Here is a 12,670-nt window from a genome sequence, read left to right as displayed (position 1 = left end):
TACCCACATGATTCAGATTGCAGGATTGGGGCCTTTAATCATTTACAAAATCTACTAATGACTTAAAATTAGACTTTTTTAAAAACACATTAAAACCCAAGTTCAGGGTTATGTGTTATTCCTACAAGAGATGATGATCTCACAAACCCTTGAAACAAAGAACATGTTTATTCCTGGTTAGGACCCTGAAATTGGATGACAAAGGGTAATCATTTTTCTTCTCTTTTTCACATTCTTTATTTTTGAATATATTCATAATTTTAAGTCAACCTAAATGTGGTTTTACTAAGCAGCAATTGCACAGAAAGCCAGCACAAGGCCTTTGTATAACTTTAGTCCCAGTTAAGGCATCATAAAATGGTTTAAGAAAGATTTAAATGGTACATAGATCTCTGTCTGGTTCTCTGAATTGGTGGGAATTTCACCTTGAACAATTCATGGCTTAATTCTGTTACCACCAAACATTAGGAACAAGAGAAAACTTTTGGGATCTAAAACGTTTTTAAATAAAAAAAATTGTTTCAGTTCATGTTTATAAATACCTTGATCTTATATAGCACTTTTCATTCATAGATCTCAAAATCCCTTTACAGAGAATATCAGTATCATTATCCCGATTTACCAACTGGGAACTGAGGTATAATAAGGAAAGTGACTTGCCCAAGGTCACCAGCAAAGCAGCAGCAGAGCTGAAGAATGAATCTGAATGCCAGTCCAATGCTTTAGCCACTAGGCTACACTGCCTTCCTCCTTGTTTGTAAAATATACCTCCAAAAGCTTTCCTTATTCTCTTTTCCACTTGAAAACCACTGAATTTGCTTCACGTGCTTTTAATGGATCTTAAAATAAAAATGCATTTTGGGGTCTTATTGGTGTACCATAGATGTAAAACACTCCTATCACAGTGATGAGTGAGATATAATAACCTGAATACCAAGATGCTAGGAGGGTTTGGTGAACAGTATTTCCCTGCTACAACATACCCTAGATAAATACAAAAAAAAAACTGTGTACATCTAATGAGGCCTAAAAAATATTTGCCAAGACTAAATGATCTTAAATTAGAATTCAGAGGATATTATCTGTTAGATGATAATTTAAAGGAAAATCAAATTATATTCATATCCAGTTTCCTAATCAATTTTGTGTGTTTTCTTTACAAAATGAAACTAAATTAAGAGACTTGAAATCTGTGTTTTGAGTAAAAAGTGTGCTACGTACCTGTTGTATGTTTCTCTGTGACTGTAAACTGGACTGCAGCCTTCTCAACAGAGGAACACCATTTCTAGACAGTCTTTTAAGTAACCAGTAACTGTGTACTCTTTCAACAAATTGCTTCTTCCGTTGAATGGCCACCTGATTCATAATTTTATTTAATCTAAAATGTGGAAAAACTGAAAGTTTAATTTTTGCAGCAAAGCATCACACGTTTTTGGTTATGGAAATTAAATATCAGAATTTTCATTTTTATCAAGATATTTTGTGTAATACAACAATATGGCACTAACATGTATTATAAAATTTCTTTGGACTATATTGCTCTTGATGCAATTGTATTTGATTACTAAAATAAACAAAATCTTTAACAGCAGCTACTCGATATTTTAGTTTCCACCAAATTACAAATTATGGTACAAATATATGAAGATGTGTTAACTGTCATGAGTTACTAACGCAGTCATAAAAAAGGCTCTCAGATTAGATTTGACAATAAAATCTCGGCAGATTTTTTTTTAAGGTTTATTTCCAGTGCCCTAAAGTCCTGAAATTAAATCCCTATACTCCTGTACAAGTTTTCAGATGAATTTTTGTATGTTCACTGCTTATTGTTTTAGACATTTCAGGGTTTTTTTTCAAAATACATACTTTCCGCTTTTTCTACAAATTTAAAATGCACTTTACATATTATAATATGTAACAACACCCTCCTCTAGATTTGTTCTTTTCATAAGTGCCAAAACCAGACTTTTCTGAAGAAAAAAGTTATTTGAAAATTAAAATATCAGAACACTGATGCCATAGTTGTGTGCACACAGCCTCAATGGAACATATATAAACATAGGAACTGCAAAACTGGTCATCAATTAGCAGTTACAAGATACTTTCCAATGGTACAAAATCCAAACATTAGGGATTGTTAAAAGAGACCACCATCTATTTCATTCAGTTCAATAATCCTAAAGTAAAAAAGTTAAGCATTTCTCAGTTGATAATCTGTGTAATGTATTGACAACAAAGTTTATAAAAGTAAAAAAAAGGTTACTCACCTTCTGCTCCACTTCAGGTGCGCATGTGCCTCTCAAGCTCTTGATTAGGGATTTTCCATTAGCAGCATCTGTTCAGCCCACAGATGCGCTCTATACAAACTTGTGCCACACTCCAAGAGTATACAGGGCTGTGTGGACAAACTGCCTCAGTTTCTTCTCTATCCGAACATCCAACAAGAACAGTCCGAAGCAGAGGGGAAGGAAAGTGAGTAGTGGAGCACCCATAGGGGCATACATTTCAAAGAACCACAGTTACTGCACAAGATGAAAAATCTTTTCTTCTTCTTCTATGAGTAGCAGCCCTGTGGGTGTTTCACTTCAGCTAACTCCCTAACAGTATCCTCACATGGAGGAAGGAGCTTCAGAATCAAGTCCAAGACTGAAAACCATACCAAGCACCAGATCTGATGGAGTAAACCAAGGCATAGTGTTTAGAAAAGATATGCACTGAAGCCCATGTAGCAACTCTGCTCATCTCAGACATTGGAATGTTCAAAATAACACTGTGAAAGTTGCTGTGATCTGGTAGTGTGCGCTATTATCCTTAGGGGAGGCAAAACACCAACTGCATCATAGCAAGCAGTAATACACTCAGAGATCCACCTCAACAGTCCCTTGAACAGACTGTGGACCTCTTTGATCTTTCTGCGTTGGAGACAAAAATAATTTAGGTCATTTCCAAAATTGTTTGGACCTATCCAGATAAAAGGCCGATGCCCATTATACATCTAACATACGAAGGAAAGTCTCCCGCTGAGATTTGTGTGATGTAGGAAAAAAATACAGGTAGATGAACAGAATAGGGTGTTTCCACCTTAACAGTCTTCCATCCATTGTCTCAGTTATTGTTGGAACTGGGGAGATGAAAGGGATGCCTGCACAGACTTGTATTGATCTTTCCACCAATCCATGGAACGGTTGAGGAATAGCAACTTGTAAACCAGCCTTGAAAGCAGCAGAAGTGTTATCTTGCATGCTTGTTTACTAAGGTTCAAGCTGCCACATGAACCAGGGCCTGCAAGCAATTCCTTACTGTAGTACTGGGGCTTCCCTGAATTGTTCAAACCAGATTCAACAAAATTATCAATATGTCTGTGGGAAGAAAGGCCCTGGCTGCCAACAAATCCAAATATGCCCCTATGAATTGTATTGTCTGTACAGGGACTAACTTGGACTTCTTTTAAGTTTAGTTGGACCCCAACTCCTGAAAGAGGGAGAGAACTGTTTGGGTGTAAGTTTGTATGGCTTCATAAAATCAGCCCTTGTGTAGCCATTTGTCGAGATACGGGAAGACTAAAATTGCTTCTCAGATAAGCAGCCACTCACGCTAAACCCTTCAGGTCAAAGAGAGGTTTGGATGGGACCAAGCAATTTCGAAAGTCACAAAGACATTTGTCTCCAACACAAAAAGATTAATGAGGTCTACAATCTCTTCAACAATCTGTTGAGATGGATCTCTAGGTTTATTACTGCTTGTTATGATTCATTTGGCGTTTTGCCTCCTCAAAGGATAATAGCACACGCTACTGAAAATGACCCTGGCCCATGGTGAAGCCAGAATCACCATTCTGAACTTTTGAGACTTTACAAAATTGTTCAGTTGTCTTAGATCTAAGATCAGTCTCCATTCTCCATCCTTCATTGGCATGAGAAAATACTTTTGAATAAAACCCTTTCCCCCTGAGGAAATGGGACTAGTTCTACTGCTCCTAAACAAAGGTGGGACCATACTTCTTGACATAGTATAGTGAGAAGGGTCCTTGAAGAAGGATAGAGAAGGAGGATGGTGGGGAAGGGACATGAAATAGATGGTGTAGCCCAATGTTATAACTTATAATGTCCTGCTGTAATATGCCGCCAGCCTGCTGAAAATGGAAAAGGCAATCTCCAGAAGTGGGGAGGCAGGCGAAAGGTTGCAGCCTGCAAGCGAGAGGTGAGGAAGATGTTGAGCCCTCAACCAATCTGCCAAAATTACAGTTTTGATGATGACTGGAGGAGGGTAGGAAGCTCTTTTCCTCTGGAATCTGTCTTTTTCTAGCAAATTCAGTGAAAACCAGTTAATTGAGTCAGGCACAATCTCTGGGCACTCTGAGACCTGCTAAATCTCCTCATTTGCAGGGGTGTATATATCCAGAAACCACAACATGGCCCTGGAGTCATTCAGTTTATGCATGGACTCATCCATAGCTCCCAAAAAAAGTTTCTGATAGGAAGCTCTCGCAGGAATCCTGACAACTGGCACCATGATACGCTGCACATGAGTGCATTAGCAGGAGGGTTCTAAGGAAGACACAAGAAGTAATTCTTTCACTCTACTTAGCACTGATAAGGCCTCAACTGCAGTACTGTGTCCAACTGCGGGCATCACACTTCAGGAAAAATATGGACAAATTGGAGAAAGTCCCGAGGAGAACAACAAAAATGATTGGAAAACATGACCTAAGGAGGAAAGACTGAAAAAATTGGATTTATTTACTCTGGAGAGGACTGAGGGGGAACACGATAACAACCTGCAAGTACTAAAAGGTTGTTATAATAAGGGAAGTGATAAATTGTTCTCCTTAACCACCGAGGATGGGAGTAGTAGTAATGGGCTTAAATTGAACCAAGGGAGGACTTAGGTTAGACAATAGGAAAACTTCCTAACCATAAGGGTAGTTAAGCACTGCAACCGATTATCTAGGAAGGTTATGGAATCTCTATCATTGGAGGATTTTAAGAACAGGTTAGACAAACACGTCAGAGATGATCTAGAACAGATAATACTCAGTCCTACCTCAGTGCAGGAGACTGGACTAGATAACCTATCGAGGTCCCTTTCCAGTTCTACATTTCTATGCTTCTATAACAACTGCTATGGAGACGGATCTAGCAGCACTGTCCACGGCACCCGAGGATGCTTGGAGAGAGGTCATGGCTAATAAAACACCTTAATAATGATCTGGAATTGTTCTCTATGGTTCTGTGGAAAAAGTTCACTAAAGGATGCAAACTTCTTGTAATTCATGTAGTCATAGTTGGCCATAATTTCTGATAGTTTGTGATCTGAAACTGGAGGGTTGTGGATGAGTAGGTCTTCTGTCCATGAAGGTTTAACCTTTTCTGGTCCTTGGCATAAGAGGCACACCTTGAGTAATGCTGTCTACCCTGCCTGTTTGCAGCATCCGTCATCAAGAAATTAAGTTGGTGGTGAGAAAACAAAATTCTGAGTCTGGGGAGGAGACAGGGGGACATAATATCTCTTATATGCCAGTTTACAAGTTGGTGGTAATGGCAGGAGTTAGCCACACAGTCCTTGTTGGATCCAGGAGCACTTCATTAATAGGTAACACAACCTGGGTGGCTGTCACTGACTGCAGAAGCTTGGGATGTGACTAACCTTCTCAAGGGGTATCTGGATAGTATCTGCCACCCTCTTCGCAAGGTCTTGGAATTGATGAGAATCGTTGGTTACTGATGATGGCCAGAAGCATGACTGCCTCTTCTGGAAATGAAGATGAAAATGAAAACATCTTTGTCCATTCTAGCCTCCAGTCCCTCAATGGTCTCCTCGGGTTGGGGGGTTTGATGGAGAAGACTGTGTGAGCCTACTTTCCTGATGCAATGGAGGCGGCAGTCTGGCAAACTGCTGCTGATACGCCACTCTAGGAACCCAGTATGGAAACTGGGAAGGCCCTTGGACAAGAGGGAATGGTACCCAGGAATGATCCCAGGACTGAGCAAGGAACTTTTTGTCAAAATATGGGTTCCTTTAATCACGTGGAGAAGAGCCCCGCACTTATTAGGAGACTGAATGAATGTCTTCTTCATCCTCTTCAATGCCCTCCAATGGGGAGGTCCCAGAAGAAAAGGGTGGATAATCCTGTGATACCAGGAAGTATTGGTAATCTGAAGACCAGGGTCTCAGTACCAAAAGTTTTTCAGTACCCATAAGCAGTGGGGACTCTGACTTATGTAACACTGACAAGCCCTAGCAGTAAAGGAACTACTGCAATACCGAGGGGGTTGGTACTGACACAACAGCTGGTTTAGAGCACATAAGCACTGGGCTGAAAGTGTGTGCTTCGATTTTGTTGGTACCGACTGAACCGAGTGGGAAGGCACTGTTGATAAGTGTGAAATAGATGGTGCTGATCCAAAGGAGAATGATACCAGGGCCCTGCTGGTGCCGTGCTTCTCTGAAGTACTGTGGGATCTCTCTGCTCTGCCAGAACCAGAGGAAGTGTCTTTTGCCTCCATGGCATCAAACTGAGAGGCTGAGGCATCCAACCTAGCAGATCAGGACTTCTTGGGAGCTGGCTCCTGCTAGTGGGAGGCCAACTCCTCTTCTACAGAGTTTCCCTGAGACCTCCAAGATCTTCTCCCTCTCAGGCAAGACCCTAGCTGAAGTTGAAGGGCCATTCACTCTGTTAGGAGAAAGATGTACATGCTGGTCTTCTGACCTGACTCAGAAGGTTCAAAGGGAATGCTCCATCAGCAGCAGCTCCAAGTTTGGTCTCCCGATTCTTCCAAGCTCTAGATTTTAGAGCCAGGACAAAGTTGCACTTTTGGGAGCTATGGAACTCTCCAAAACAATGGACACACTTAGAGTGGCCGTTGCTGATCAGGACAGCCTTCCAAACAAGAGGCAGCATTTGAAAGGTGGTGATCCAGGCTTGCTCACCCAGGCCAAATAATCTCTCCAGAAAAAATAGAGGAGAGAAGAGGGTGGGGATATGGGGAGGGAAGGAAAAACTGAAACCTCTCATAAGTAACTAACAATAATACTAATTTAATTAAACAAACAACTACAAAACACACTGAGGCACATACAAGCCAAATTCCCTAGAACTCCATCACATGCTGCGGTGGCACATAAGGAACAGATAGTGGTTCACCCATGCAGCCCTATTCACTTTCGGACTACAGCACAAGGTTGGATAGAGCAAACGTGTGGGTCAACAGGCACTGCTAACAGAAAAATCTCCAATCAAGGGCTTGAGAGGAGCATGTGCACCTGAAGTGGAGCACCCATAGAGACATTACTCAAAGAAATTGTAGTTTAACCCCAAGCAAGTGGTAACCAGTTTAACAAGTGAGTTAATTTCTCTCAGTGACAGACCTCTATCCAAGTTTAAATCACTGTTGATATGCTGAAAGACTATTAATTTATCTGTAACCACCTTATTCATCAATTTTTAGACCTACTATTGGATGCAACTGAGGTAAGAACCTGCAAAATTCAAAAGCTGTTCGTGCGAACAGGTCCTGCTCATTTGAGACCCTGCAATGGAACGCAAGGGTCTCACAAGGCTCTAACCACACTTCCTTTCTGAGTGGGAGGCAAAATAATAAAGGGTTACAGAATCCTCATCTCTGTGGGAAGGAGCATAAGAATGAAACTTGTTAATTTTTTCTTCTGTAAGATATTCATCATAACAAATGTTTATCCACTGAGACTAAAACACTAACGATGTTTGAACAAAAAAAAATATTGCAAGAAGTAATAGCAACTGCAAAAAAAAAGTGTTTGGTTTTGTATAGCAGTATTAAAATGACTTATAGTAGAGGTATACAATATCTGCATATATTTTATTTTTGTGTATTGCTGTTAATGTAAAAAAATGAGACAGCTCTTAACAAAACATAACAAAAAAACCCCAAGAAAAATAGGAAAAGGTCCAAACTAAAAATGAAAGTTAATAGAAAGCTGGGGCACTTCTAGCCTGGAAAGAGGTTCTGTATCACTGACAGACAAGAAAAATTATTTAGACGCTAAGGGTAAAATTTTCAAAAGCACTAAAACAATTTAGGCTCCTAAATCGCAGTGACGTTTAATGACTAATTCTAAGTAACTTAGATGCTCTTGAAAATGTTACCTTAAATGTAAGTAATACTATTAAACAAGAACACACAAATACCATGTGGCTGCTTTGCAAATCTCCTGGATTGGGAGACAGCGGGGGGGAGGAAGGGAGGGAAATCACAGGTTGTCTGCCGTAACAGACTTCTCAGATATGGAATAGGCTTTGAGACCATGCTAAGTTAATAAGTAACACAGTAAGAGTTGCAATCAAATAACTATTTTGACATGGCTCTCATGTAAACAGCAAAACCTATTCAACTGAGTCAAAAAGCTGGGTCAAAACTAAACCTATTTGAAGACACCCATGAAACCACAGCTTGAGATGTTTGTGTGATCAGATGTGATGACACTAAACCACCATCCTTACCAGGTTTAAGAATTGTATTTGTTAATCCAATAACAGACTATTGGATTCATGAAGCATTTGTTTCTCCCCAAACTTAGCCAGGGCTTTTGCTATCAAAGGTAACAGGAAGCATTATACACCAACTTCCGTCCACAGTGGTTAAAAAGGAATAATTGCCAGTGCAGGATCTTCCCAATGTCTTATGGAAAGGAATCACAGACCATTCAGATGTTTCAATCATTTATTTCCACCATGCTCCCGCTCAGGATAGATATCGCCCACCAACCATCAGTTCTTGTTGCAATTACCAGTAAAGCATAGCCTGTCTTTGACAAGGGGGAAAAAAAAAAAAGAGAGAGAACCTGATTAGCTAAGTGGCCATTTGGAATGCCTTGGGGAACTCTTCTCAATCCTAAACCCTCAGGTCTTCCACCATGGTAACTGTGATCCAAAATATCTCTATCTGTTCACCGAAAACATGGTGGCTCAACTGTCCATTTAAATCAGGCCCTCCTTTTAGCATAGCAGGTTTATGAGAGTCCTTTGTGCATTCAAGAATAGCTGCATCCACAAAATATTTATCTATAATAGTTCCTGAAGAGACTAAGGACCAAATTTCCAGAGGTGCCCCAGATACTTGGAACAGTTACAGCAAATGGGAGCAGCAGATATACATTTTCCTAGCCAGAATGTTCCTGATTATGTTCCAGGCAATAAACTGAGATGTGTGTGTACTATAGTTGTCCTTAGGGAAACCAACCAAAACTCTAGTGCCTCCAGAACCGCTATGTAACAATGGTTGGATCCCTTACAAGATATTGTTCTTGACCTGTATATCAGAATACAGTTGCAAGACAAATTCAGTTTCATCCTGTGGATGTCACTAGTGCATGAGTGTGACAAATTACAGCCACATGATAAACTGTATACAGACCATGATTCAAGGAAGCACTAACTATGTGCAGTCCTATTCAGATAAGCAGTTATGCACACGTGTAAGTCCCACTGATTTCAGTGGACATAAATACACATGCTTAAATTTAAGCATACTTAAGGGCCATTCTTGGACAGGGAAGTGTCTGCCACTGATCCATCTCTGCTGGGATTATTGCTAAAACATTTCAAAACTCTGTGCAACTTCCAAATTACCATTTTTCATAAACAACCTGCCCAAGTAAGTTTTATGGTTCTATTTTCCAGATATTTTTATATTCAGATATTATAATTCAAGTAATCATCTAAATCTCTTTCAGGGCTGCAAACAGTTGAAACCCCATTGGAAAAATAGAAGTTTACTACCATAAATGCCCAAACTATGGGTCTCAACCCCAAATGGGATCGCGCCATCAACAGATGGGGTGTCACAGCAATCCTTAGTATGTGAAGGGTGCCATTTTGCTCCGCACAGCATGATCTTATATGTATGGTGCATGAGAGGTCACACTGTGCAAAATGTTGTTCTCCATGATGTCTGGGGTCCCGGATGGAAATACTTCATTCAAAAAGTTTGGCAACCTCAAAAAGTTTGGCAGCCTCTGCAGTAAACCCTCCTAGTGTAACTGCATCTTATATCAGCAAAAGAGTGCTTTTACTGGTATAGCCTTATATCAGTTCCCAGATGTGAAAATGCTATACCAGCAAAAGCACTTTTTTGCCAGTATAACTGTGTGTACATTAGAACTTTCGCTGATATAAAAATGCTGTTAGAAAAAAAAAACCAATCCTAACTGACATTACTATACCAACAAAGGTTTCTAGTGTAGACCAAGCCTCACAGAAATGTTGGGGTAGGAGATTTAATGGGAAGAGCGCTCATGAAGACATTAAAAGTGTAAGATAAATGTAAATTTTTGCTCTGATTTGAAAGAATTATTTCTTCAGGAAAGGCAGGTCCATCTCCATGTTTGTACAATTCTTGATCTCTCTTTGGAGACTGCTGACAGGGTGCCAAATGTGTTAACATTACTGTGGAACCCCCATCCCTGAAGAACTGAATATGTATATTATAGATTAGAACAAACTTCAAAATTCAGTATTCCTAGAGCCTTTCTGTATTGTTTACTTCTTGTAAAAAGGAAGGTAGCTCTGTCCAATCAGTTTCAGTAGCCCTCCAGTTATAAATAGTCCTGTCTATCAGGACCAGACTTTGAGGTTCTGAGTTGTGCTTGATAGAAACCAATAGCATAAATGCATATGCTACCATCCTCATACTGGCCCTTTCCTAAAGCTATTTTGTTTCACTGCTACCTTTTGACTTCTTGAATTTCCTCTACTACGCCCCATGCTGGTTTTCCCCTTTCTTGGGCTCCACTACACCACCACAAAGGTGTTTAAACATTTTCACAACTACTATACTTGTTTAACAGCCTGACAGTACTGCTTGAAGCCTGCTCTAAGTATTGTGACATTACTACGGCTATGTCTACTCTACAGAAATTTGTCGACATAAGATATGTCGACTTTTGTCCACACTGCTATCCTTTGGTCGGTGGAGTGCGTCCTCACTAGGACCACTTCCACCAACCTAAAGGACAGTGTGGGGGGAATGGAGAGAGCTGACAGGTTCCTGACTGCCCCACCACCACCACTGATCCCAGTTAGGGTGCAGGGACTTCTGAGCTCCCAGGCGGGAGCCAGCTGCAGCCCCCCCCCCCGGCTTGCCCGGTCCCAGCTCACAGCTGTGCTTGTTACATTTAAATTAAGATGGTTAAAAGCATAATTTTTCTTCTGCATCGTGTGATAAGGTATGGTCAAGTGGCTATGAGAGAGTCACGCTATTTGTGAGCCTGGAAGGGGAGCTGGGAGGCAGCTGCCCAAGCCCCAGCTACCAGTGGAGCTGCAGCCACCCACGCCCAGATTGCCAGAGGGGCTGTAATCGCCCACACCAGGGGTCACAGCCACTTATGACTTCCCAACCAGGCTGCCAACTGGGTAGCAGCCACTCAGCTGCGAGCACAGGGGTGAGCGACTGCCGCTCCGCTGGCACCCGGGATGCCATGAAGCCGCGGGCAGCTGCTGCCCCGGGATGTGGGGGATGCTGGCAGTGGGATGCAGCTGGGATGCCAGGAGGGCTGCAGCTTGCGGAGCCGGGCTCCAGTTCCCCCACACCTGTCAATTTTGAAATTGAAATCGAGAAGTATGACAGCCCCTCCACTGCTCTAAGGGGACACAGTATCTACACTGACACTGTGTCCCCCTACCTCTGCCGACAAAAGCCCTACGCCTTTTGTCAAGATGGTTTTATTTTGTCGACCATACTCTCTGGTGTAGACCAGGTTTATAATTATGGAACTGGGATATATTAAAGTCCAGACAATCTTTCATTTGGGGATTTCCTTAATGGTTTTCAATAGGAGCTACACATATATTGCATCTGTATGACAGAGTCCAAACTGGGGAGTTAAGTGGTAAGTGAATTTTGGCTTAAACACACCTGCATCCAGAAAGGATTTTGTTTGATTGTTTTAAAGTGTCTGAAAGACTGTGGCTTAGATAGATGCACCTCAAAGACAGGTTTTTCTCTACTGTGGTTAATCTCTTTATTAAGATGTGTTTTCATGGATTGCCTGGCCTTCGACTGGCAATCTCATAGAACCTCCTCCCGCATTCATAATTATGTCAATCTTCTCTCCCAGTTTCTATTACTTAACACCACTACAGCAGCTACAGTAATTAGTTACATGAAAAAGTAATGTATTTTTAGCTGCCTTTTGGATGTGATGCAGCAGCTTGAAATAAGGAAAGCCAGCACTACAGGACCAGCCAGTCCTCTTCTAACCAGCAGCAACTGCTCCAAAGACCACAGTTTGAGAACCAGTAACCTAAAGGAATCAGATAAATATTAAAATATGTAGGGCCCAATCCTGTGACATATTATGCACCCAAAACATCTTATCAGCTTCAATAGCACTTGCCCATTTTGGCAATTTGCATAATTAAATCCATAAACTAGTCTTGTTCATTTTGAAGTTCTCAAGCAGAAATAAAGCAAACGGAAAATATCTGCATAATAGTCCATATGATACAAATAAGGAGGAAAGAGAAAGATGTATTACAGTCTCCATTTCCCCAAAAATAGATTTATGAAGATGAACTAGGAGCACTTTTTATATACCAAAAAGAAAACACACAGACAAGTATTTTATAAAAGGAGGCTGATGCATAGGATCTATGTTATTCAAACTGTTACAGAAGTTTCTTTGTTGTTCAGCA

The 12,670-nt window shown here is 40.9% G+C and overlaps 1 protein-coding gene across 4 annotated transcripts in view; it reads right to left on the bottom strand.

Annotated features, from left to right (window-relative positions):
- The window catches only part of BRD1 (bromodomain containing 1), a 118,615-nt gene that overhangs the window by 79,506 nt on the left and 26,439 nt on the right, over nucleotides 1–12,670 (bottom strand). For all 4 annotated transcript variants that reach the window (XM_067564375.1, XM_067564374.1, XM_067564376.1 and 1 more), the window contains one exon: nucleotides 1,222–1,378. In XM_067564375.1, the coding sequence (XP_067420476.1) occupies nucleotides 1,222–1,378 (157 nt within the window). The remainder of the gene's footprint in view (nucleotides 1–1,221; nucleotides 1,379–12,670) is intronic.

This window comes from Emydura macquarii, unplaced genomic scaffold, assembly GCF_026122565.2.
Source record: "Emydura macquarii macquarii isolate MOO-44397 ecotype Brisbane River unplaced genomic scaffold, CSIRO-AGI_Emac_v2 contig_2636, whole genome shotgun sequence".
Lineage (NCBI taxonomy): Eukaryota > Metazoa > Chordata > Testudines > Chelidae > Emydura > Emydura macquarii.
Note: the sequence above shows the minus strand (reverse complement) of the source record. Positions and strands in the feature narration are given on the sequence as shown.